At 43.4% G+C, this 27,707-nt stretch overlaps 1 protein-coding gene across 8 annotated transcripts; it reads left to right on the top strand.

Annotated features, from left to right (window-relative positions):
- Nucleotides 1-320: 320 nt before the first annotated feature.
- On the top strand, nt 321-27,637 carry TUBB8 (tubulin beta 8 class VIII). Of its 8 annotated transcripts, XM_055352088.2 has the most exons (6): nt 436-563; nt 22,159-22,296; nt 24,984-25,122; nt 25,619-25,727; nt 25,806-25,916; nt 26,415-27,637. In XM_055352088.2, exons 5-6 carry the CDS (start codon nt 25,856-25,858, stop codon nt 27,470-27,472), a joined length of 1,119 nt encoding a protein of 372 aa, XP_055208063.2. In that variant the 5' UTR covers nt 436-563; nt 22,159-22,296; nt 24,984-25,122; nt 25,619-25,727; nt 25,806-25,855; the 3' UTR covers nt 27,473-27,637. The 8 variants fall into 8 exon arrangements, with proteins under 8 accessions (XP_055208064.2, XP_030870819.3, XP_055208063.2 ...); XM_055352086.2 differs by lacking the exon at nt 436-563 and having other exon boundaries at nt 22,160-22,296; nt 24,391-25,122; XM_031014957.3 differs by lacking the exon at nt 436-563 and having other exon boundaries at nt 22,205-22,296; nt 24,295-25,122.
- Nucleotides 27,638-27,707: the final 70 nt, after the last annotated feature.

Raw genomic sequence — 27,707 nt, 5'->3', positions numbered from 1 at the left:
ACCTCCGCCTCCCGGGTTCAAGGGATTCTCCTGCCGCAGCCTCCAGAGTAGCTGGGACTACGGGCGTGTGCTAACACGCCCAGATGATTTTTGTATTTTTAGTAGAGATGGGGTTTTACCACGTTGGCCAGAATGGTCTCGATTTCCTGACCTCGAGTGATCCGCCCTACTCGGCCTCCCAAAGTGCTGGGATTACAGGCGTGAACTGGCCATCTTCTTTGATTGCTATCTCCATGCTTTCCGGTCAAGGCACGGGATGGCGGGCTCCAGTTCAGTTGAAATTTCCAAAATCGCGGCCTGGAAAAAATCAGACGCTGATTTCCAGAGATTCCCCAGAGCTGTCGCGAGGGGGCGCCCGGCCCTGCCAAACCCGGAGGGCCGCGCGCGCGAACCGTGTCCCAACCGCACGGCGGCGTCCGGGGGGGTCCACTGTGAGGACCGAGCTTCCTCTCCTCAGGACCCACCCAGGAGGGGCCGGGGCTTGGGACATCTGGGGCCGCGTCCGCTGTGAGGACAGGGAGACTTGCTGCAGCTCCGGGACACCTGGGGCCGCCGAGGCAAAGGTGAGGAAAAGGCTTCCTGCCCCCGCTGTGAGTGCAGCGGAGCGAGCGCGGCCGCGTTTCCCGTCGGGCTGTTTGTACCTGGACTTTGTGCAAGCGTCCCTTCATGGAGGCTTGGGCGAGTCACCCCCAGCGCAAGGCCAAGATGCCGGTTACGAATGCGAGTTTGTTTCTGGGGAGAGACCCTGGTACCGGGAGAGGAGGAGGAACGCGGAGACGCCGTCGGGCTGTGGGGATGTTGGGGACTGGCAGGCGCCACAGGCTGAGGTCGAGGAAACAGGCGCCCCGGATCAGTGCTCATTTTGTGTTTTGTTTTGTTTTGGTTTTTTTTTGAGACGGACTTTCGCTCTTGTTTCCCAGGTTGGAGTGCAATGGCGCGATCTCGGCTCACTGCAACCTCCGCCTCCCGGGTTCAAGCGATTCTCCTGCCTCAGCCTCTTGAGTAGCTGGGATTACAGGCATGCGCCAGCACGCCCGGCTAATTTTGTATTTTTAGTAGAGACGGGGTTTCTCCATGTTGGTCAGGCTAGTCTTGAACTCCCAACCTCATCAGGTGATCCACCCACCTTGGCCTCCCAAAGTGCTGGGATTACAGGCGTGAGCCACCTGGCCTGGTCAGTGCTCCGTGTTTTCAGGCTCATTTGTTAACATAGTAGAAACAACACAGGAAAATGGAAAAGTAGGCACATTATCATGCTCACGCCACTGCACTCAAGCCCTGGGCAGCAGAGCGAGACCTTGTCTCAAAAAACAAAAACAAATGAAAACAAAACCAAAAACACCATTGTGTGCGTCTAATGGAAGTGAACTCGTCAACAACAGTTTTTCTTTTGTTGAGAAAGTCTGTTTAATTTGCAGTGTATTTGTAATGGTACAGAAAATGTCGTCTGTTTTATAAACATTCTCATCCTAAGTTAGTTGAAATTTATTAACTATATCAAGCTTTGACATGATACCATAAAATTAATTGAAGAAAGTCACTAATCTTTTTTTTTTCCCTTGGCCTTGAGCATTTTAAATAAAATCAGATTTCGTTAAGGTTACTTAATACTGAGCTGTAAACCCGTATGGCCCTGTGGTGTCTTTTCTTATCTTTTCTTTTTGCTTTTGTTTTTTTTTTTTTGAGGTGGAGTGTCACTCTGTCTCCCAGGCTGGAGTGCAGTGGCGTGAGCTCAGCTCGCTGTAACCTCCACCTCCCAGGTTGAAGCAATGCTCTGTCTCAGCCTCCCCAAGAGCTGGGATTACAGGTTCCTGCCATAATGCCCTGCTAATTTTTTTGTGTTTTTAGTAGAGATGGGGTTTCACCATCTTGGCCAGGCTGGTCTTGAACTTCTGACCTCGTGGCCACCCACCTTGGCCTCTCAAAGTGTTGGGATTACATGCGTGAGCCACTGAGCCAAGCCTCTTTTCTTTTTTTGACATGGAGTCTCACTTTGTCGCCCAGGATGGACTGCAGTGGCGCGATCTCAGCTCACTGCAACCTCCGCCTCCCGGGTTCAAGCACTTCTCCTGCATCAGCCTCCTGAGTAGCTGGGATTCCAGGCCTGCATCACCACGCTGGGCTAATTTTGTATTTTTAATAGAGGTGGGGTTTCACCATGTTGGCCAGGCTGGTCTCGAACTCTTGATCTCAAGTGATCCACCCACCTCGGCCTCCCAAAGTGCTGGGATTGCAGGCAGGCCTGAGCCACCACGCCTGGCTGCTTTTTTTTTTTTTTTAATTAAAAAAATTTTTTTTGTTTGTTTTTTGAGACAGAGTTTAGCTCCTGTTGCCCAGGCTAAAGTGCAATGTCCCGATCTTGGCTCACTGCAACCTCTGCCTCCTGGGTTCAAGCAATTCTCCTACCTCAGCCTCCTGAGCAGCTGGGAATACAGGTGTGCACCAGAATGCCTGGCTAATTTTGTATTTTTAATAGAGATGGGGTTTCACCATTTTGGTCAGGCTGATCTCTAACTCCTGACCTCAAGTGATCCACCCGCCTCTGCCTCCCAAATTATTGGGATTATAGGTGTGAGCCACTGTACCCAGCCTTTACATTTTTATTGATTGATTTTTTTTTTTTTAAGAGAGAAGGTCTTGCTCTATCACCCAGGCTGGAGTGCAGTGGTGTGATCATGGCTTACTGCAGCCTTGACCTCCTGGGCTCCAACAATCCTCCTGCCTCAGCCTCCCAAGTAGCTTAGACTATAGGCACCAGCCACCATGCACTGCTAATTTAAGCAGGATCTTTACGTCCCTCAGGTTTGTCTTTAACTCCTGGGCTCAAGTGATCCTTACACGTCAGCCTCCCAAAGTGCTGGGATTACAGGCATGAGCCACTGCACCCAGCCTAAGGTCTCCCCACTTTTTTTTTGAGACAGATTTTCACTCTTTTCTCAGGCTGGAGTGCAATGGTGAGATCTCGGCTCACTGCAACCTCTGACTCCTGGGTTCAAACGATTCTCCTGCCTCAGCCTCCCAAGTAGCTGGGATTACAGGCATGCGGCTAATTTTGTATTTTTAGTGGAGATGGGGTTTCACCATATTGGTCAGGCTTGTCTTGAACTCCTGACCTCAGGTGATCCCTCGCCTCGGCCTCCCCAAAGTGCTGGGGATTACAGGTGTGAGCTACTGTGCCCGGCCCTGCGGTATTTTTCTTTTTTCTTTTTCTTTTTTTTTTGAGATGCAGTCTCACTCAGTTGCCCAGGCTAGGGTGTAGTGGCATGATCTCTGCTCGCTGCAACCTCCCTTTCCTGGACTCGAGCGATTCTCCTGCCTCAGCCTCCCAAGTAGCTGGGACTACAAGTGTGCGCCATGATGCCTGGGTAATTTTTTGTGTGTTTTTAGTAGAGGTGGGGTTTCACCATGTTGGCAAGGCTGGTCTCAAACTCCTTACCTCAAGTGATCTGCCCGCCTTGTCCTCCCAAAGTGTTGGGATTACAGGCATGAGCCACCACGCCCTGCCCCTGGGGTCCTTTTTAAATGGGGATCTCTAAGGGTCACTCCAAGCTTTTCTATGCTAATCGGTGTATTTAAATTTTCCTTATTTTAGAGTCCATTTTGTTGTGTATTTTTACTAGGAAATCACCCATTTTTCTCTCAGTTTCCAGTTTGATTCAATAAGTTTCTCCTTTCTTTTATTTTTTATTTTTTTGAGACGGGGTTTTGCTCTGTCTCCCAAGCTGGAGTGCAGTGGCGCAGTGGAGATCTCGGCTGACTGCAGCCTCCGCCTCCTGTGTTCAAGCAATTCGTCCTCAGCCTTTTGAGTAGCTGGGATTACAGGTCTGCGCCACCACGCCCAGCTGATTATTGTATTTTTAGTACAGACTGGGTTTTGCCATGTCGGCCATGCCGTTCTCAAACTCCTGACCTCAGCTGATCCGCCCGCCTCGGCCTCCCAAAGTACTGTGATTACAGGCATGAGCCACTGTGCCTGGCCAATAAGCTTCTCTTATTTGACTTCTGATTTATCTCTTTCTAGTTTTCAACAGAATTCTTAATTCTATGTATTTCTGCTGTTTGTTTCCATCAATAATATTTTTAAAAATATCTGGGGACTGTTGTGGGGTGGGGAGAGTGGGAAGGGATAGCATTAGGAGATATACCTAATGCTCAATGACGAGTTAATGGGTGCAGCACACCAGCATGGCACATGTATACATATGTAACTAACCTGCACATTGTGCACATGCACCCTAAAACTTAAAGTATAATAATAAAAAATAAAAAACAAAACAAAACAACAAAACAACAAAATATACTTATTAGTTTATCTTGTTTTCAATTGAGGGAATTGTTATATTAAACAATTTCTTATGACCCAATGACAAGCTTTAATTATTTTAAAATAATTCCTGCCTAACGCAACACCTTTTGCAGGAACCAGCTGTCAGTGGTATTGTTACTGACCAGAGTTTCTTGGCTCTCCAATAATAGAAATTGACATGAGGATGAGCAAGTTTCCCAGACAAAGCTTTTATTTAGGTGTTTTGTTTAGCTTGGTTAAATTTATTTCACAAAGCTTTTGTTTTTGTGTTTTATATTCAAACACAAAGGAGGCAGCAGAAGAGAGAGAATTCTGTCTGGCTCCCTGAAGAGTCAGGAGGAGGGTGTTTTTAGGGTCTGGCCCGATTGCCCGGGCTGGAGTCCTCTGGCACCGTCTCGGCTCACTGCATCCTCCCGGGCTCAAGCCATCCTCCCGCTTCAGCCTCCCGAGTAGCTGGGACTACAGGTGTATACAACCGTGCTCAGCTAATTTTTGTATTCTTTTTGTAGAGACGAGTTTTTGCCATGTTGCCCAGGTTGGCTTCAGAACCCCCCAAAGTGCTGGGATTACAAGTATAAGCCACCATGCCCGGCCCAGTGTGTTCTTATTAAATTTCAGTAATTAGTTACGCCATTTGCCTTTCGTTCAACACTGAGATTTCGTTTTTCTTTCCTAATTATCTCATACATGGACTTTGGTTCCATTAAACTATTATTTCCTTGATCTACAAATTGCTGGTGATTCTTGCAGATTATCTAAGAAATAATTACATTTTGTTTTTAGAAAAACCACATTATTAACTTTACAACTGTTAGATACCACACCTGCAGTGACTTTAGGGATTTTGCTGGACAGCGTCTTAGACAATTTGCTAAGGGTGGACATTGGGTGAATGGCTTGAGGGAACATGCATTAAATACTCGAGACACCCAGGAGGCTGCTGTGTCCCCATAAGAGACGGCATACGAGACTGCAGGCCATTGGGGTTGAATGCCTTGGAAAGGGTAGCGTGCAGGAAGGAGCACACAGTGTGTGGAGGTCATGGTCAGTCCTGTGGTTCTTGTTCTAAGGCCAGTGGGAATCCATTGTAAAAGTTGAATCAGAGAGTGACATTGTGAACCTTGGGTTTGAAAATGAGAATTTTGCCATTATACAGTTGAGATCACCAGTTGTGGGCAGGGGGATTGTGCTCTTTCTGGTGGGTTGCACTGAGGAGAGCAAGCATTGGGCTGAGGTGTTTCTGCTGGAAATGCAGGGTCTGCATCTGCTCAGGAGGAAACACGGGGTAGACCCAGCTGGGAGTTATCTGCCAAAGTTGTGAAACTGAGGGACAGCTCAGGAACATTCCAGAAAAAGGAAAACCCAATCCAAATGGAAAGAGACCTTTTCTCCCAGTTGGGGCAGTCAGTGAAGGGAAATGGGTCTCTGGATTGGATTGTCAGGTAGAGACCTTGTATTTCCTGATTTGGGAGTTACGTGGTGGTTAGCTGGGAGGCTGTCTTTGTTTTGGTAAAATACACTGGAGTGTTTTATGTGGAGTTGCTGTAACTGCTGAGGAATCTAAGAGAAGGGATAAGTTACACTTTACACTGCTATTGCAAGATTCCTAGAAGTATGAAATTATTGTAAAGTAAATTATAAACAACCACAGTAATACCATGTCAGTAAAGCAGAAACGACATCAAACTTCACTATAGAGGCCAAACCCAGTCCAAATTCAGGTCAGTGGAAGCTGTGTACCAAGCACCCCGGTGAGAGTCTGGATGCTATATCAGTATTGCAGCTGTCATATCAGTATTGAGGGTGTCACGTGAGTCTTAGGGTTGTCATAGCAGTACTGTGGGTGTCATATCACTATTTCGGGTGTCATATCTGTATTGTGTGCATCATATCAGTATTGCAGGTGTCCCATCAGTCTTACGAGTGTCATATCAGCCTTACAGGTGTCATATCAGTATTATGGGTGTCATATGAGTCTTAGGAGTGTCATGAATCTTGTGGGCTTCACATCAGTCTTATGGGTGTCACAGCATCTTGTGGGTGTCATATCAGTATTACGATACGCCATGATATGTTATACCAGTATGATACCTCTTCTGAAAACACCTTCACAGACATACCCACACATAGTGCTTTAACAGCTTTCCATGTATTCCTTAATCTGGTAAAGTTGACACCTAAAATTAACCATTGCAGTATTTATGACTGATTCATGGCTAAAATTTCAGAATTTTTAAAAATTTTAGAATGAAAGCTGGGCACCGTAGCCAGACACCGTCCCTACATAAATATTAAAAAGTTAACTGGTTGTACTTGCACACATATGTAGTTCCAGTTACTCTAGAGGCTGAGGTGGGAGGATGTTTTGAGCCCAGGAGATTCATGCTGAAGAGCTAGGATTGTGGCACTGCATTCCAGCCTGCGTGAGAGGGTGAGACTCTCTCAAAAAACAATCAACAGTAATAATATTATTTGGAATAAATTTAACCAAGGTACAAGACTTGTACATGAGGCTGGGCATGGTGGCTCATGCCTGTAATCCCAGCACTTTTGGAGTCCAAGGCAGGTGGATCCACGAGGTCAGGAGATCGATACCATCCTGGCTAACACGGTGAAACCCCATCTGTACTAAAAATACAAAACATTAACCAGGCATCGTGGCATGCACATGTAATCCTAGCTACTTGGGAGGCTGAGGCTGGAGAATTGCTTGAACCCGGGAGGCAGGGGTTGCCGTGAGCCAAGATCTCGCCACTGCACTCCACCCTGGGTGACAGAGTGAGACCCCATCTCTGGAAAAAACAAAAAACAACAACAAAATAACTTGTACATGGAAAACTTCAAAACATTGCTGAAGTAAATTCAAGAAAGCTTACATAAATTTAAAGACACCTCATGTTCACGAACTGGAAGACTTAATAATTCTTAAGGTGGCAGTACTACACAAAGCCATCTACAGATTCTGTGTGATTCCTGTTACAATCCCAACGTCCTTTTGGCAGAAATCAACAGGCTGATCCTGTCATTTATACGAAATATCAAGGGATGCAGAATAGCCAAAATAGTGTCAAAAAAAAAAAAAAAACAACTCAGAGGCTCACATTTCCAAATTTCAAATCCTACTACAAAGCAACAGTAATAAAATCAACATGATTTTGGTATAATCAATTGAATAGATCAATGGAACTGAATTTTGAGTTCAGAAATAAACCCATATTTCTATGAGCAATTGCTTTATTTTTATTTTTTTGAGACAGGATCTCACTCTGTCTCCCAGGCTGGAGTGCTGTGGCACAATCATGGCTCACTGCAACCTCTGTCTCCTGGGCTCAAGTGATCTTCCCGCCTCAGCCTCCAAGTAGCTGGGACTACAGGTATGCACCACCACATCTGGCTAATTTTTTGATTTTTTTATACAGGTAGGGTCTTGCTGTCCTGCCCAAGTTGGCCTCAAACTCCTGTTCTCAAGTGATACTCCTCTCTTGGCCTCCCAAAGCATTGGGATTACAGGAGTCAGCTACCATGTCCAGCCTGTTGATTTTTAAAAATGTAATTTCTTTTTCTTTCTTTTTCAAGGCATGGTTTTGCCCTGTTGGCCAGGTTGGAGTGCAGTGGTGCGAACGTGGCTTATTGCAGCCTAAACCTCCTGGGCTCAAGCAATCCTCCCTCCTCTGTCACCCGAGTAACTAGGACTACAGATATGCACCGTCACACCTAGCTAATTTTTAAGTTATTTGTAGAGAGAGTGTTTTCCTGTGTTGGCCGGACTGGCCTGAAACTCCTGGGTTCAAAAGATCTTCCCACCTCAGCATCTCAAAGTGCTGGTATTACAGGTGTGGGCCACCACCCCCAGCCTGGAATGGTTTTCATAATTACATTCTCATGTTGTTTGTTGCTAGTGTCTGGAAATACAACAGATTACTGTGTATTGACATTTTGTGTTGTAGTTTACTAGTTTTAATAATATTTTGGGGGTTTGTCGTGATATTTCTGTACATAAGATAGCTCCTGTGATCTGTGAGTAGCTGTTTTTACTGCTTCCTAACACATATAAGTTCTCTTTACTTCTTTTTCTCTCCTATTTGTTGTGGATGGAACTTCCCGTACAGTGTTGAATACAGTGATGAAAATGAGCATTGGTGCCTTGGTCCTGATCTTAGGAGTAAAGCACTGGGCCCTGACAGTGGAGATGGTGCTGAAGTCCGATTGTGGTGTTTAGAAAATTCCTGTCCCTGGTTTGTTGGGTGTTTTTATGATGAAATGGTGTTGACTTTGTTTAAAGTACTTCCTGCATCTATTGAAATTAGCATGTGGGTTTCTTCTTTATTCTGTTTATTTCATGTTCCTTTGCAGTGATGGCTTTAGTATGCCAAACCAGCTTGATTTTCTGAGAAAAGGATGTAGTGATCATGTTGTGCAATCCTCAAAATACATGCTAGTATAAAATGACAATTATTTTCTTGGGCATTATTATTATTATTATTTTTAATTTTTTTGAGACAGAGTCTCACTCTTGTCGCCCATGCTGGAGTGCAGTGGCACGATCTTGGCTCACTGCAACATCTGGCTCCCAGGTTCAAGCAATTCTCCTGCCTTAGCCACCTGAGTAGCTAGGATTACAGGCTCCCGCCACCACGCCTGGCTAATTTTTGTATTTTTAGTAGAGAGAGGGTTTCACCATGTTAGCAAGACTGGTCTCAAACTCCTGACCTCAGGTGATCTGTCTGCCTTGGCCTCCCAAAGTGCTGGGATTTCAGGTGTGAGCCACCGCACCCGGCCTCTTGAGCATTATTAATTGAATAATTATACTAGAGATTGATCTGTACCTTTCTGTTCTTGTGATGTGAAGTCCTAGTGTGGTTTAGTGTTAAATTGGGGATGGGATTGGGTATGGGTTGGTTTACTATGTAGCGTATTAAGTGTTAGAAGTTTAGGGGAAAAAAATTAGCAGGAAGAAAACATACCTGAGGAATTGCGGGGAAGAGTATGGTGAGGTCTGTGTTAAAGTCAGGGTTTAGGGTTAGCAAGAGAGTGCCTGTAGCCTTTGCCAACAGTAAATGTCAGTCCTTTTCTTGAGACAGGTTCTCGCTCTGTTGCCCAGGGTGCAGTGCAGTGGCAGTCTTGGCTCATAGCAACCTCCAACTCCTGGGTTCAAATGATTTTTAGGCCTCAGCCTTCCAAGTAGCTGGGAACACAGGTGCGTGCCAACATGCCCAACTATTTTTTTTTTTTTTTTTAGTGGAGTTGGGGGTTTCCTCATGTTGACCAGGCTGGTCTCAAGCTTCTGGCCTCAAATGATCCACTCACTTCTGCCTCCCAAAGTGCTGCGATTATAGGCAGGAGCCACCACGCCCAGCCTGCACACAGGCAGGCAAATATATTTTAATATTCTTTTAATTGGCACTTCCTTCAGTATTAGTCAGTGTAAGCAACTTTTCATTTATTTCTTAGTTGACAGTTCTTTGGGTCACAAATCAGATGACATTTCAGTATGTGTAGGGGTATGCATATGTGAGTGTGTTGATGTGTATGTGTGAGACGAAGTGCAAACATAAGTATGACAGAATGAATATGCACACCTCTGTTCTTGTGTGCCTAGTGTGTTAGGGTTTGGTTAGAGTTTGATTTAGGGTTGGGGTAATGGTTAGGTTTAAGTTATGGAGAAGGGTTAGATGGTTAGTGTTAGGGTTAAGGGTTAGGGTGAGGGTGAGGGTTAGGGTTGGGGGTTAGTGGTGGGGTTGGGGTTAGGGTTTTAGAGTTAGGGTTAGGGGTTAAGGGTTAGGGTTAAGGGTTAGGGTTGGGGTCAGTGGTTAGGGGTCATGGTTAAGGGTTAAGGGTTGGGGTTGGGGGTTAGGGTTAGGGGTTAGGGTTAGGGTAAGGGTTAAGGCTAAGGCTAGGGCTAGGGTTAGGGTTTGGGGTTAGGGTTAGGGTTAGGGCTAGGGCTTTGAATAAACTTAAATGGTAGCCAAGTTGTGGTTACAGTGGGCCTTGGGTGAGACCAAGTTCTATGCCTACTTCAAGTGTGAACCAGCACAGTCTCAGTGCTGGTGGCCTCAGGGGTGCTTATGTTACCCCAACTCCAGCTCCACATGCCTCAGCAGAGAAAGAGAGACTGCTGGTTTCAGAGAAAGAAAGGGAAGAGAACAAGATCTCTACTTGAAAAATCAAGAGAATTTTTCTTGATGTTAATCCAGGGCCACCAAAGCAGTACCTCTACGTGTTTGCTACTGTGTATTGGGCTTGGGACCTAAGTCTCTTTGAACACCTGGAAAGTGTTCCCAAAAATAATGGGCACCAACCAGCCCAGACTGTGAAGACTACAATAAAGACTGAACTCTTCAATGCCCAGATATAGATGAACATCTATAAGTATCAAGGCCATCCAGGAAAACATGACCTCACCAAACAAGCTAAATAAGGCACCAGGGGCAAATCCTGGAAAAATAGAGATATGTGACCTTTCATACAGGAAATCCGAAATAGCTGGTTGAGGTAATTCAAAGAAATTCAATGTAACACAGAGAAGGAATTCAAAATTCTATCAGATAAATTTAACGATAAGATTTAAATAAAAAGAATAAAGCAGAAATTCTGAAGTTAAAATGAAATTATCATACTGAAGAATGCATCAGAGTTACTTAAAAAAATTGATCAAGGAGAAGATAGATTTAGTGAACTTGAAGTCAGACTATTTGAAAAGACAAAGTCAGAGGAGACAAAAAAGAATAAAAAATAAAGCATGCCTACAGAATCTAAAAAATAGCCTCAAAATAGGAATCTAAGAGTTATTGGCCTTAAAGAGGTGGTAGAAAAAGAGATAAGACTTAAACATTTATTGGCCCGGTGCAGTGGCTCACGCCTGTAATCCCAGCACTTTGGGAGGCCGAGGTGGGCGGATCACAAGGTCAGATCAAGACCATCCTGGCTAACACGGTGAAACCCCGTCTCTACTAAAAATACAAAAAGAAATTAGCTGGGCGTGGTGGTGGGTGCCTGTAGTCCCAGCTCCTTGGGAGGCTGAGGCAGGAGAATGGCGTGAACCCAGGAGGCGGAGCTTGCAGTGAGCCGAGATTGTGCCATTGCACTCCAGCCTGGGCTACAGAGTGAGACTCCGTCAAAAAAAAAAAAAAAAATTAAACATTTATTTAAAGAAATAATAAATAATATTAAACAATTCCCCAACATTCGATATCAACATTCAAGTACAAGAAAGTTACAGAACATCAAGCAGATTTAACCCAAAGAAGACCACCTCAAGGCACTTAACTGAACTCCCAAAGGTTAAGGATAAAGAAATGATTCTAAAAGCAGCAAGAGAAGAGACACAAATAACATTCAGTGGAACTCCAATACATCTGACAGCAGACTTTTCAGGGGAAAATTTACAGGCTGAGAGAGTGGCATGACATATTAAAAAAGCTGAAGAAAAAAAGACTTTTACTTTAGAATAATGTATTTGGCAAAAAGTCCTTTAAACTTGACAGAGAAATGAGAACTTTTTCCGACAAACAAAAACTGAGGTATTTCATTAACACCAGACCTGTCCTACAAGAAATGCTAAAGGGAGTTCTTAGCCTGAAAGAAAAAAAGTGAGTGAGCAATAAGAAGTCATCTGAAGGTACAGAACTCAACTAGTAATAGCACATGGAAAAACACAGAATATTATAACATGGTAATTATGGTGTGCAAAAATCTCAAATAGAGTAAACAATAAACCAGTAAAAAATAACTACAACATATTTCCAAGTCATAGACAGTAAAATAGGGAAGGAAGAGAAACAACAAAAAGTTTAAAAGAATGGCAATGGAGTTAAAGTGTAGAGTTTTTATTAGTTGCTTTGCTTGTTTCTTTGTTTATGCAATCAATGTTAAATTGTCCACAGTCTAAAATGATGTGTTATAAGATATTATATTCAAGCCTCATGATAATTTTAAACCAAAAAGCATACCACAGATGTACAAAAAGTAAAAAGCAATAAATTAGATAATATTAAAAGATAAATCACCTTCACTAAAAGGAAGACAGGAAGAAAGAAAAGAACAATGAGAGGACAAAAGTTAATCAGAAAACAAGTAACAAAATGGCAGGAGTAAGTGCTTATCAATAATAACATTGAATGCACATGAACAAAATACTCCAATCAAAAGACAAGTAGTGGATGAATGGATAGAGAAGCAAGACAATAATCTGTGACCTGCAAAAAAAATACTTTACCTATAAAGATACATTTAGACTGAAAATAAAACGATGGAAAAAGTTATTCCATGCCAATAGAAACCAAAACAGAGCAGAAATAGCTTTACTTATACCAGACAAAAATAGATTTCAACAAGTAGGAAGATATTAAGAAGGTCATTATATAATAATAAAGAGATCAATTCTTCAAGAGGATATAATTGGAAATATATATGCACCCAACACTAAAGCACCTAGATAAACGGAGCAAATACTATAAGAGCTAAAGAAAGAGACATCAATAGAATAATGGCTGAACACTTCGACACCCTACTTTAGTCATTGGATAGACCTTCCAGACAGAAAATCAACAAAGAAACATCAGACTTAATCTGCACTGTATAACAAATGAACCTAATAGATATTTACAGAAAATTTCATCCAACAGCTGCAGAATACACATTCTTCTCTGCACATGGGTTATTTTCAAGGATAGACCATATGTTAAGTAACAAGTCTAAAAACATTAAAAAAATTTGAAGTAATTTCAAGCATTTTCTCTAACCACAATGGAACAAACTAGAAATCGATTAAAAAATGAATTTCAGAAACTATACAAACACTTGGACATTAAACAATATGCTCTTGAATGATCAGTAGGTCAATAAAAATGTTAAAAAGAAAATGGAAAAACTTCTTGAAACAAATAATAGAAACATAGCATAGCAAAACCTGTGGAATATGGTAAAAGAGGTACTATTATAAAAGGAAAATTTATTTATTTTTTTTCTTTTATTATTATACTTTAAGTTTTAGGGTACATGTGCACATTGTGCAGGTTAGTTACATATGTATACCTGTGCCATGCTGGTGCGCTGCACCCACTAACTCGTCATCTAGCATTAGGTATATCTCCCAGTGCTATCCCTCCCCCCTACCCCCACCCTACAACAGTCCCCAGAGTGTGATGTTCCCCTTCCTGTGTCCATGTGATCTCATTGTTCAGTTCCCACCTATGAGTGAGAATATGCGGTGTTTGGTTTTTTGTCCTTGCAATAGGTTACTGAGAATGATGATTTCCAATTTCATCCATGTCCCTGCAAAGGACATGAACTCATCATTTTTTATGGCTGCATAGTATTCCATGGTGTATATGTGCCACATTTTCTTAATCCAGTCTATCATTGTTGGACATTTGGGTTGGTTCCAAGTCTTTGCTATTGTGAATAGAGCTGCAGTAAACATACGTGTGCATGTGTCTTTATAGCAGCATGATTTATAGTCCTTTGGGTATATACCCAGTAATGGGATGGCTGGGTCAAATGGTATTTCTAGTTCTAGATCCCTGAGGAATCGCCCCACTGACTTCCACAATGGTTGAACTAGTTTACAGTCCCACCAACAGTGTAAAAGTGTTCCTATTTCTCCACATCCTCTCCAGCACCTGTTGTTTCTTGACTTTTTAATGATTGCCATTCTAACTGGTGTGAGATGGTATCTCATTGTGGTTTTGATTTGCATTTCTCTGATGGCCAGTGATGATGAGCATTTTTTCATGTGTCTTTTGGCTGCATAAATGTCTTCTTTTGAGAAGTGTCTGTTCATGTCCTTTGCCCACTTTTTGATGGGGTTGTTTGTTTTTTTCTTGTAAATTTGTTTGAGTTCATTGTAGATTCTGGATATTAGCCCTTTGTCAGATGAGTAGGTTGTGAAAATTTTCTCCAATTTTGTAGGTTGCCTGTTCACTCTGATGGTAGTTTCTTTTGCTGTGCAAAATTTATAACTGTAAGTGCCTATATAAAAATCAGAAAAGCTGCAAATAAATAACCTAACAATACATCTTAATTCACTAGAATAAAAAGGCCAAACCAAACTCAAAATTAGAAGAAAAGAAATAATAAAAATTAGAGCAGAAATAAAATGAAGAAAACAATGCAAAAGATCAATGAAACAAAAAGTTGATTTTTTGAACAGTAAAACAATTGACAAATATTTAGACAGGCTAGCTAAAAAACAAAGATACAAATTAATAAAATCAAAGGTGAAAAAGGAGACTTTACAAGTAACGTTTCAGAAAATCAAAAGATCATTAGTGGCTACTATAAGTAATTGTATGCCAACAAATTAGAAAACCTAGAGGAAATTAATTCTTAGACACACACAACTTATCAAGAGTGAACTAGGAAAAAATCCAAAACCTGAACAGACCAATAACAAGTAACAAAATTAAAGCCATAATAAAAAAATGTCTATAGGACCAGACTGAAAAATAGAGAAGGAAAGAACATTTCCAAACTCATTCTTTGAGGCTGGTATTACACTGATATGAAAACAAGACAAAGACACATTTAAAAAGCAAACTGCAGGCCCATATTTGAGAATATTGATGCAAAAATTTGCAAAAAACCTAGTAAATGCAATTAAACAATACATAAATAGGTAATTCATAATGACCAAGTGGAATTTATCCCAGAGATACAAGGATGGTTCAACATGCAAATCAGTCAGTGTGATATATCATATAAACAGAATGAAGGGGCCAGACGCAGTGGCTCACACCTGTAATCCCAGCACTTTTGGAAGCCTAGGTAGGCGGATCACCTGAGTTCAGGAGTTCAAAACCAGCCTGGCCAACATGGCAAAACCCCATCTCTACTAAAAATACAAAAATTAGCCAGGTGCAGTGGTGGGCACCTGTAATCCCAGCTACTTGGAAGGCTGAGGCAGGAGAATCGCTTGAACCCGGGAGGCAGAGGTAACAGTGAGCTGAGATCATGCCATTGCACTCCAGCCTGGGTGACAGAGGAAGACTTCATCTCAAAAAAAAGAAGGACAAAATCCATGTAATCATTTCCATTATGCTAAAAAAGTATTTGATAAAATTTAATATTCTTTAATAATAAACCCTTTGAAAACTGGGTATGGAATGAACATATCTCAACATAATAAAAGTCATATATGACAGACCCACAGCTAGTATCATACTAAGTAGAGAAAAACTAAAAGCCTTTCCTCTAAACTCTGGAAGATGACAAGAATATCCACTTTTACCACTGTTATTCAACATAATTCTGAAAGTCCTATCTGGAGCAATCAGACAAGAGAAAGCAATAAAAGGCACCCCAGTTGGAAAAGAAGTCAAATTATTGTTTTTGCCAGTGATATAATCTTAATATTTGGAAAAACATAAAGACTCCTCTGATAGGGTTTGAATGTGTGTCCCCTCCCAAATCTCATATTTAAATGTAATTCTCCATGTTGGAGGTGGGCCAGTTGAAAGGTGATTTAACCATTGGGGTGGATTACTCGTAAATGGCTTAGCACCATCCCACTTGGTACTATCTTCATGATAGTGAGTGAGTTCCCATAAGACCTGGTTATTTAAAAGTGTGTAACAACTCGCCCCTCTGTTTTTTGCTCCTGCTTTTTGCCCTGTGATGTGCAAGATTCTGCTTCAACTTTTGCCATGACTGTAAACTTCCAGGGGCCTTCCCAGAAGTGCATGCCAGTGCTGTGTCTTCTCTACAGCCTGTAGAATCATGAGCCACTTAAACCTCCTTTTTAAAAAATAAATTGCCCAGTCTCAGGTATTTATAGTGATGGGAAAAAAGCTTAATACAGAAAATTGGCACAAAGGAGTGGAAAGTTGTTATAAGAATACCTGAAAATGTGGAATCAGCTTTGTAGTTGGGTAAACAGGCAGAGGTTGGAAGAGTTTGTAGGACTCAGAAGAAGACAGAAAAATGAGGGAAAGTTGAGATTTTCTTAACTTTGAATGGCTGTGACCAAAATGCTGATAGTGACCTGGACAGTGAAGGCTGAGCTGAGGAGGTCTCAGATGAAAATTAGAAAATTAGGACCAAAGCAAAGGTCATTCATGTTGTCTTAGCAAAGTGGTTGGCTGAATTTTTGTCATGCCCTAGGGATATATAAAAGTTTAAATTTGAAAGCGATGATTTAGGGTTTCTGTTGGAAAAATGTCTAAGCACCAAAGCGTTCAAGATGTGGCCTGGCTGCTTCTAACAACCTATGCTCACACGTTGGAGCAAAAAAAAGTAACTTGTAATTTATTTTTACTTGCAAGGGAAGCATAGCGTAAAAGCTTAAAAACTTTGCAGCCTAGTCATGTGGCAGAAAAATAAAAAGCTTTTACAAGAGAGGAACTTGAGCAGGCTGTGGAGCAATCACTTGTTAGAGATATTTGTATAACTTAAAAAAAAAAAAGCAAGTGTTGATAGCCAAGACAATGGGAAAGAGGAATTGAAGGCATTTTAGAAATCTAAAAGGCAGCCCCCCATCAGAAACCCTGAGGCCTAAAAGAAGAGAATAGTTTCTGGGATCAGGCCCAGGAACTGCTGCCTTGGGTAGCCTTAGAACATGGCTCCCTGCATCCTGGCCACTGCTCCAGCTCCAGATGTAGCACAAATTGGCCCAGTTACAACTCCAGTCACTGCTTCAGAGGGTGCAAGCCATAAGCCTTGGTAGCTTTCATATGGTGTTAGGCCTGTGAGTGTACAAAATGCAAGAGTTGAGACTTGGGAGTCTCCACCTTTACTTCAAATAATGTATAAAAAAGCCAGGGTGTGCAGGCAGAAGCATGCTGCAGGGGTGGAGCCCTTATGAAGAACCTCTACTAAAACAATGCAGAGAAGAAATGTAGGGTTACAGTCCCCATGTGGGCTGCCTACTGGGGCATGGCCTAGTAGACCTGTGAGGAGAGGATCACTGTCCTCCAGACCCCAGAATGGTAGATCTAGCTACAGCTTGCACTTTGCACCTGGAAAAGCCAGAAGCACACAAAACCAGCCAGAGGCACACAATACCAGCCCATGAGAGCAGCTGTGGGGGCTGAACCATGCAAAGCCACAAGGTCTAAACGTCCCAAGGCATTAGTGTGCCCTGGAAATGGGACATAGAGTCAAAAATAATTATTTTAGAGCCTTAAAATTCAATAACTCCTCTTCTGGGTTTCAGACTTGCATGGGTCCTGTGGCCTCTTTCTTTTGGCTGATTTCTTCCTTTTAGAATAGGAGTATTTACCCAATGCCTATGCCCCATTTTTATCTTGGAAGTACTTAATTTGTTTTTTATTTTACAGGCTTATAGGAGGAATAAACTAGCTTTGTCTTAGATGAGACTTTTGACTTTTGAGTTAAGGCTGAAATGAGTTAAGACTTTGGGGATTATTGGGATGTCATGATTGTATTTTGAAATATGAGAAGGATATGAGATTTGGAATGGCCAGGGGCAAAATGATATAGTTTAGGTGTGTGTTCCCACCAAAATCTTACATTGAAATGTAATCCTCAATGTTGGAAGTGGGCCTAGTGGGGAGGTGATTGAATCATGAAGGCAGGATTTCCATGAACAGTTTGGCATCATTTCCTTTGGTGCCATTCTCACAATAGTAAGTTTTCATGAGAGCTGGTTATCTACAAGTGTGTAGCATTTCCCCCCTGCCCTTGCACTTACTACGTGATGTGCAAGCACCAGATTTATTTTTCACCTTGATTGTCAGTTGTCAGAGGCTTCACCAGAAGCAGAAGCCAGTGCTATGCTTTCTGTACAGCCTGTAGAACCATGAGCCAATGAAACCTATTTCCTTTATAAATTAACTAGTCACCGATTATTTTTACAGCAATGTGAGAATGGCCTAATATATCCATCAAAAAACTATTAGAAGTAATAACTTGAGTAAATTTGCATAATACAAAATCAACATGTACAAATCAGTAGGATTTCTATATGCCAACAGTCAACAAACTGGAAAAGAATTCAAAAAAGTAATCCTATTTGCAATAGCCACAAATAAAACAAAATGTGTGGGAATTTACCAAAGAAATAAAAGTTCTCAACAATTAAAAATGTAAAACACTGATAAAAGAAAGAGAAGACAAAAAAATGGAAAGTTATATCTATGTTCACAGATTGGAAGAATCAGTATTTTTAAAAATGTCCATGCGATCGAAAGCAATCTATACTTTTCATGCCATCTCTATCAAAATAACAATGACATTCCTCATAGAAATAGAAAAAAAATCTGAAATATATATGGAACCACAAAACACTATAATAGCCAAAGCTATTCTGAGTATATAAACCAAAACTGGAGGAATCCCATTACCTGGTTTTAAATTATACTATCAAGCTCTAGTAATTAAAACAGCATGACACTAGAATAAAAAGACATAAAGACAAATGGAATGAAATAGAGAACTTAGAAACAAACTCATACAGCTAAACTAAACTTATTTTGAACAAAAGTGTTGATAACATACAAGAAAAAATAAGACAGTTTCTGTAATAAATAGGGCTGGGAAAACTGGCAAGCCATAGGCAGAAGAGTGAAACTAGAACCCTATTTCTTGCCACATACAAAAATCAAATTAAAATAAATTAAAAACTTAAACCTAACACCTCAAACTATCAAAATTTTACAAGAAAACACTGGGGAAACCCTTTAGGGCATGGTTTGAGCAAAAATTTCTTAAATAATGCCCCATAAGCACAGACAACCAAAGCAAACATGAACAAATGGAATTACAGCAAGTCAGAAAGCTTTTTTAAAGTGAAGGAAACAAAGTGAAGAGAAAACCCACAGAATGGGAGAAAATATTTGTGAATTACCCATCTGAAAAGCAATTAATAGCGATGTGATATGGTTAGGCTTTGTGTCCCCACCCAAATCTCATATTGAATTGTAATCCCCAGGTGTTGAGGGAGAGACCTGGTAGAAGGTGATTGGATCATGGGGTTGGTTTCCTCCAGGTTGTTCTTCTGACAATGAGTGAGTTCTCATGATATCTGATGTTTTTATAAGGGGCTCTTCCCCCTTTGCTTCACATATATGCTCTCTCGCCTGCTGTCATGGAAGAGGTGCCTGCTTTCTCGTCTGCCATGACTGTAAGTTTCCTGAGGCCTCCCCAGCCACATGGAACTGTGACTCAGTTAAACCTATTTCCTTTATAAATTACCCAGTCTCGCCAGGTGCAGTGGCTTATGCTTGTAATCCCAGCACTTTGGGAGGCAGCGGTGGGTGGATCACGAGGTCAGGAGTTCAAGACCAGCCTGGCCAAGATGGTGAAACCCCGTCTCTACTAAAAATACAAAACTTAGCTGGGCATCGTGTCAGGTGCCTGTAATCCCAGCTACTCAAGAGGCTGAGGCAGAGAATTGCTTGAACCCAGGAGGTGGAGGTTGCAGTGAACCGAGATCATACCAATGCACTCCAGCCTGGGTGACAGAGCAAGACTTCATCTCAATACATAAATAGATAAATAAATAACCCAGTCTCAGTTTTTTTATAGCAGTGCAGAAACAGACTAATACACTACAATATATTGAGCGCAAAACATTCTATAGAAAAAAATATAATAAAGAGTGGACAAAAATGTAAATGGACGTTTATGAAAAGAAGACATACAAATGGCAAACAGGCAAATGAAAAGGTGCTCCATATTACTGATCATCATAGAAATGCAAATCAAACCCAAAATGAGATATCATTTCACCTCAGTTAAGGTGGCTTTTATCCAGAAGTCAGTCAAAAACAAATGTTGCTAATAGCCAAGATTTGGAAGAAACCTAAATGTCCATCAACAGATGACTGGATAGAGAAAATGTGGTACATATACACAATGGAGTACTATTCAGCTATAAGAAAGAATGAGAGTCTGTCATTTGCAGTAACAGAAATGGAACTGAAAGTTTTTATGTTAAGTGAAATAAGTCAGGCACAGAAAGACAAATGTCACATGTTCTCACTTGTTTGTGGGCGCTAAAATTCAAAACAATTGATGTCATAGAGATAGAGAGTATAAGGTTGGTTACCAGAGGCTGGGAAGGGCAGTGGGGGAACAGGGAGTTAGTGAGGATGCGAAATGGGTACAAAAAATTGTTAGAAAGAATGAATAAGACAGTATTTGGTAGCACAACAGGGTGATTATGGTAAAAAAATAATTTATACATTTTATAAAAACTAAAATAGTATAATTGGATTGTTTATAAAACAAGCTATAAATGCTTGAGGGGATGGATACCCTGTTTTTTATTGTGTATTACTCATTGCATGCCTGTATCAAAGTATGTCATGTACCCCCATAAATATATACACCAACTATGTACCCACAAAAATAAATTAAAAATTAAAATTAAAACCAAAGGGAGGAGAGTATAATGAGGCATGTGTGACCCATGGCTTGAACTAGCTTTTCAGGTTAACTTTGGAATGTTTTTATCCAAGAAGAGGGGTCCATTTAGTCAATAGGGGCTTAGAAATTAATTTTTAGTTTATAAGTGGAAAAAAGAAGAATTTTTAATCCTGAGCCATAGCTCTCAGTCAGTCAGTCCCTGCAGGGAACCCTGTTCTTTACTCTGGAGATAAACACTGTTTTTCTTTTCCACTGAATAACACCACATTTCAAAATGAGGGAAAACATCTTGAAACTAAGAGGTATGGCCTTATTAAATTTGATTTGCTTTCCATTGTAATTTAATCACATGTGTTCTAGAGTTTGTCCTCAGTCTTCTCCTACTTTAGGCTCATGATCTGTTGAATTTGCTCGGCTCGCTGCTCAACAGCAGGAAATCAGAGTTATTTAAAAACCTCATTGTGGCTGGGAGCAGTGGCTCATGCCTGTAATCCCAGCAATTTGGGAGGCCAAGGTGGGCAGATCACTTGTTGTCAGGGGTTTGAGACCAGCCTGGCCAACAGAGTGAAACCCCATTTCTACTAAAGATACAAAAATTATCTGGGTGTGGTGATTCATATCTGTAATCCCAGCTATTTGGGAGGCTGAGGCAGGAGAATCACTTGAACCTGGGAGGCAGACGTTTCAGTGAGGCAAGATGGTGCACTGCACTCCAGCCTGGGCAACAGACCAAGACTCTGTCTCAAAATAATAATAATAAATAAAAATAAAAATCTCGTGTTTCAAACAAAATTTCTTTTGCATATCAACTGTGTCAACTTGCATATTAACTATAATCATTTTGTTTACTTTATATCCAATCTTGAGAAATCTTTGAGTACTAATTTCACTCTTTTCTGCCATTTTGGTAAACATACCAAATGCCATCAAACAAAATGCCCAAAATTCCTGAGAAATACATTTTCTCCTTGAGGAGTAGACTTGTTGTGTTAGAGGAACTCGTGGTTACCAAGCTTCTAGTTTAATAAACATGACTAGAATTGTCTATCTTAATATGAGTAGCTAGGTGCTCACCAGGCATCTAGAAGGTTAATACCTATGGTCTGAAAATAGCCACATTTTTTTACTGGCCACAGATTACAATTGCAGAATATTTATGGCCATACAAGACATCTTCCACCAAGCCTGAAAAATGTATAAATGTCCTAGGAGTGCAGCATTTTTTCTTAAAGATAATATTAATGAGCTAGCTTAGGTGAACGGGTTAATGGTCATTGTTAAAACGAATAGCCCCGACTTTAATGAGTACATCTGCACCTTCCAAGTTTAGTTATAACTCTTTCTCTTTATAGTTAGAGTAGAGATACTAACAAAAGACAATGCATTCCTGCTCTTGTTTTCTGAGGATGTCCAACTCTGTAATGGAGTCATTTCTAATAAACTTGCTTCTTTCACTGTGCTCTCTGACTCACCTCAGATTTTTTACTGCACAAGATCTAAGAATCCTACTTTGTGGTCTGTGTCAGGACCCTCTTTTCTAGCAACATCTTTCAGCAACACCATGAAGGGACACCAAGACAAGACCCCCACTCCAAGGAAAACAATCCACATAGAATCAATCAGCTGGCAAGTGGGCTGTCTGTTAGAGTCGCGAAGCCATTCAGGTGGGCAAGAATGATTCTCTACTATTACTTAAGTGAGAGGCCCTAGGGTATAATATTAGGGTGAGAGACTCAGCCCAAAGTAGAGACCTGGGGGTGTCATACTCAGATTAGAGGCCCTGGGGAATATTGAGAAGAATGGATTTGGCTAAACAAGATGTTTGCCACTTTCTCTTTTTGGACCGTCCACCTTGTGCTCTGTGTCCCTCACCTGAGTGCTCTGCATATTGTCACCTTTCTGCCCACCACCTCCGTTTTGCAGTAGCCTGGAGGCTGCCCCAGGAAAGAGGCCCCAAACCGTTTAGCTTTTACTTTCCTCAGCGATCCTCTGACTTTTAGCCTTGATGTCTTAGAGCTATTGCTGCTACCACTTTTCTAGTTGGCAAAGCTAATAAACTAACATTAGAACAGCACCTACAGGTTTTTGACCCCACACCAAGGCAAGGTGGTCCTAGAAGCTAAAGGGCAGCAGTGGATAATAGGAGAATATTTATGAAAGTGTGAGGCCTTATTGCTAGACCGACCCTCCAGACACAACCCTTAAAGCCTGCCAAACCATCAACCCAGCTACTTATCTGCCAGAGTCCACAGGAGCTTCTAGCCTTTCTGGCATACAGGCTGTATTAGTCTGTTCTCACGCTGCTAATAAAGACATATCTGAGGCTGGGTAATTTGTAAAGAAAAGAGGTTTAATTGACTCACAGTTGCACATGGTCGGAGAGGCCTCACACTCATGGCAGAAGGCAGGTGAGGAACAAAGTTACATCTTCTACATGGCAGCAGACAAAAGAGCTTGTGTAGGGAAACTCCCCTTTATAAAACCATCAGCTGTAATCCCAGCACTTTGGGAGGCCAAGGCAGTGGATGACCTGAGGTGAGGAGATCGAGGCCAGCCTGGCCAACATGGTGAAACCTCGTCTATACTAAAAGTACAAAAATTAGACAGGCATGGTGGTGGGCGCCTGTAATCCCAGCCACTCGGGAGGCTGAGACAGGAATCGCTTGAACCCAGTAGTTAGAGGTTGCAGTGAGCCAAGATCATGATAATGTACTCCAGCCTGAGCAACAGAGCAAGACTCTGTCTCAAAAATAAATAAATAAATAAACCATCAGATCTCATGAGGCTTATTCACTGTCATGAGAACAGCATGGGAAAGACCCATCCCCTGATTCGATTACCTCCCACTGGGTCCCTCCCACGATATATGGGAATTAGGGGAGCTACAATTCAAGATAAGATTTGACTGGGGACACAGCCAAAGCATGTCACAGGTTATGAAACAAATTTATTCTAGCAGGCCAGACATAAGAGAGATGATTCCCTTGACCATCCCAAGGAAGAGTGGTTAACAGATGCAAGTTGTTTTATGCATCAGGAAAACAGGAGGGCTAGATATGCTATTATTAGCACAAGAGAATCAATCAAGGCACAAGCCTTGCTGGCCTTGACCTCAGTTCAAAAAGCTGAGTTAATTGAACTTACTAGGCCCCTGCAGTTGGGAAAGGATTTAAAAGTTAACATTTACACTGATTCCAAGTATGATTTTTTAGTGCTTCATGCTTATGCTGCAATTTGGAATGGGTGGGGACTCCTGACCCCCAAGGGCTTTTCCATACAACATCATTCAGATTTTGAGCTTGTTAGAATGCTGCTTTGCTGCCAAAAAGTGAGTATAATTAATTGCAGAGGACATCAAAAGAGAGACTGACCGTGTAAAAGGAAATGCCCTTGTAGATGCCACAGCCAAGGCCCCTGCAATGAAAGGGCCAATGAAGCTTGTGGGCGTGCTGGTCAGCATACATAGAACTGGGCCAGAATACCCTGAAGAAGAACGAAAATGGGCCAGGGATTGCATTTCAGTCCAGGGCCCCTCAGGCTGAATGATGGTAATAAATTACTAATGCCAAGTACCAATCACAGGAGTATAACTCAGCACTTTCATGATTCTTTTCACCCTAGAAGGGATTCTTTGTTTCTGTTAATGTCTCATTTGTTTATAGGGGTAAATCTTTTCAAGACACTAAAACAGGTGACCCAGCCCTGTGAGCTCTGTGCCTGACATGACCCAAATGGCCAGCAATTTTCTCCTTCTCCAGTTAAACCTGTCCAAAATTGAGGAACCTATCCAGATGAGAACTGGCCACTCTAATTTACCCCGAAGACTTTCTGCAGGAGATTCAAATATTTGCTGATGCTTACTGATACCTTCACTGGTTAGATCCAGACATTCCCCACCCCATCTGAAAAACGTTTACCAGAAGAAATAACTCCTCAGTTTGGGTAATCTAAAAGCCTGCAAAGTGACAATGGCCCATCTTTCACAGCAGGCGTAACCCAACACCTATCCTCAGCTTTAAGATTCCAATATTACCTTCACTCTCCGTGGAGACCGCAGTCCTCTGGAAAGGTGAAAGGGCTAATCCTACTCTACAGAAGACTCTAGCTAAATCAGAGGCATGACTATCTCTAACACCCATAGCTTTCTGCGGGTTAGAACTGCTCCAAAGTAAAACGTATAATCAAGTCCTGTTGAGTTAACATGTGGAAGGCCTTTCCTAACCACAGATCTCCTAGTAGATTAAAAGACTCATCAATTACAAAAATACGTCATCAATGTAGGACAGGTGCAAAGGCACTCGGTGAATATGGAAACAAGAGTCTTCCCCTCCCACATGGGAGGAAAATTCAGTTTCAGCTCAGCTAGGGATTTAGTCTTACTAAAGACGCGGGAGGAAGTTCTCCAGCTCAGCAGCTTTCCCCAACGTGGAAAGGACCACGCAAGGACACCTGAGCTTTCCAACAGATGTTCAACGCCAGGGGATTCACAGGTGGGCGCACCTGTGTGGAAGTAAAGCTGTTGCTTATTCTGGGAGCCGAATCCGAGGCAGAGGGAGGTGGGCGCGGGGCTATTTAAGCGTTGGCTGATGGCAGGCTGGGTCGCTGCGCGTCAGCTCCTCCTTCTCGCGTTTCTCCTGCCGTCCTCATCCCGCCTTGGCCATGAGGGAGCTCGTGCTCACGCAGATCGGGCAGTGCGGGAACCAGATCGGCGCCAAGGTTGGCAGCCAGGGCTCTGAGGGCCCAGCCCGGGCCTGCCGGGTGTCCGGGGAAGATGTTGGCAGCGGCGGGAGCGGTGGCCCTGCATTGCGGCCCCGGGCTCCCTGCCAGGGAAGCGGTGGAACCGGGCGGCTGGCGAGGCGGCCGGGGTGGACCCCAGGGTCACGGCGGCCTAGGGATGGGGGTGCGGATGGGGGTGGGGGTGGGAGAGCGGCTGGGGCGCCTCCGTGACTCAGCCCTGGCCTGTCTGGCCCCTCCCATCTCTGGCAGTTCTGGGAGGTGATCTCTGACGAACATGCCATCGACTCCGCTGGTACCTACCACGGGGACAGCCACCTGCAGCTGGAGCGCATCAACGTGTACTACAACGAGGCCAGCGGTGAGACCCCCGTCCTTCCCCCACCGCCCTCCTGGGAACGCGGCTCTCCCCTCGCTCATGCCCTCCTGCCCCACTCAGGTGGCAGATACGTGCCCCGCGCTGTGCTCGTGGATCTGGAGCCGGGCACCATGGACTCTGTGCGCTCGGGGCCCTTCGGGCAGGTCTTCAGGCCAGACAGCTTCATCTTCGGTGAGCTGCAGGCGAGGGCTGGGGTGCGACTCCTTAGCCAGGGCAGCTCAAAATCCAGGAACGCCCCAAGGTTATCCTGTGGGAACTGTGGCGCCAGGGCCCTGAACACCCTCCTATCCTCCAAGTCGAGTCGCTCAATCTGCCTCTCCTAAACGGGCTTCGGGAGGAAGGCCCGGGTGTCTCCTCAAGGTGAGGAGTTACTGATGTAAACTCCCTGCAAGGACCTGAGCTGGGGCCGTGGCTACTGCCTTCCCTGAAAATGGGCAGGAGCCACCTGCAGCCAGGTCTGTTAGCCGTCTCAGGTTTGACTCCTGACTTAATTCCTAACAGGGGAAGCTGCTGTCCTGTAACCCTGGGGGAGAGGGTTTCATCTGCTCCACCTGCAGGGCGAATGGTGCTCTCACCTCACGTGTGACACTTGGCCCTTTCTGCATTATGGTGGTGACCACTGATGACCGTATACCTGGCCATCGAGTGACCGGCTGTACTGTCTTACAGGTCAGTGTGGGGCCGGAAACAACTGGGCCAAGGGACACTACACAGAAGGTGCGGAGCTGATGGAGTCAGTGATGGACGTTGTCAGAAAGGAGGCTGAGAGCTGTGACTGTCTGCAGGGTTTCCAGCTGACCCACTGCCTGGGTGGGGGGACTGGGTCTGGGATGGGAACACTTCTGCTGAGTAAGATCCAGGAGGAGTACCCAGACAGGATCATAAACACATTCAGCATCCTGCCCTCGCCCAAGGTGTCAGACACCGTGGTGGAGCCCTACAACGCCACCCTCTCAGTCCACCAGCTCATAGAAAACGCGGATGAGACCTTTTGCATAGACAATGAAGCGCTATATGACATATGTTCCAAGACCCTAAAACTGCCCACACCCACCTATGGTGACCTGAACCACCTGGTGTCTGCTACAATGAGTGGGGTCACCACGTGCCTGCGCTTCCCAGGCCAGCTGAATGCTGACCTGCGGAAGCTGGCCGTGAACATGGTCCCGTTTCCCCGGCTGCATTTCTTCATGCCTGGCTTTGCCCCACTGACCAGCCAGGGCAGCCAGCAGTACCGGGCCTTGACTGTGGCTGAGCTTACCCAGCAGATGTTTGATGCTAAGAACATGATGGCTGCCTGTGACCCCCGTCACGGCCGCTACCTAACGGCGGCTGCCATTTTCAGGGGTCGCATGCCCATGAGGGAGGTGGATGAACAAATGTTCAACATTCAAGATAAGAACAGCAGCTACTTTGCTGACTGGCTCCCCAACAACGTAAAAACAGCCGTCTGTGACATCCCACCCCGGGGGCTAAAAATGTCGGCCACCTTCATTGGGAATAATACAGCCATCCAGGAACTCTTCAAGCGTGTCTCAGAGCAGTTTACAGCAATGTTCAGGCGTAAGGCCTTCCTCCACTGGTACACGGGCGAGGGCATGGATGAGATGGAATTCACCGAGGCCGAGAGCAACGTGAACGACCTGGTGTCTGAATATCAGCAATATCAGGATGCCACGGCCGAGGAGGAGGAGGAGGAGGAGTATGCTGAGGAGGAGGTGGCCTAGAACTCTCCTTTTCTAGGTAAAGGGGGGAAGCAGTGTGGATTCTTTACTGTGTTCTGACAGCCATGTGTCACTATGCGCTTGTTAATTTGTGTCTTCACATCTCCTGCTGCGTTTTAAAGCATTTCTATAGTATGCGGTTTTGACTAATAAAGTATTCTCACAGCATCTGGTTTCACCTCCGTCTTCTTTCTATGGGCCCTGTGGCTACTGCTGCCAGATGTGCATAGTTGTCCTG

This window comes from Gorilla gorilla, chromosome 8 (assembly GCF_029281585.2).
Source record: "Gorilla gorilla gorilla isolate KB3781 chromosome 8, NHGRI_mGorGor1-v2.1_pri, whole genome shotgun sequence".
Taxonomy (NCBI): Eukaryota; Metazoa; Chordata; class Mammalia; order Primates; family Hominidae; genus Gorilla; species Gorilla gorilla.
Note: the sequence above shows the minus strand (reverse complement) of the source record. Positions and strands in the feature narration are given on the sequence as shown.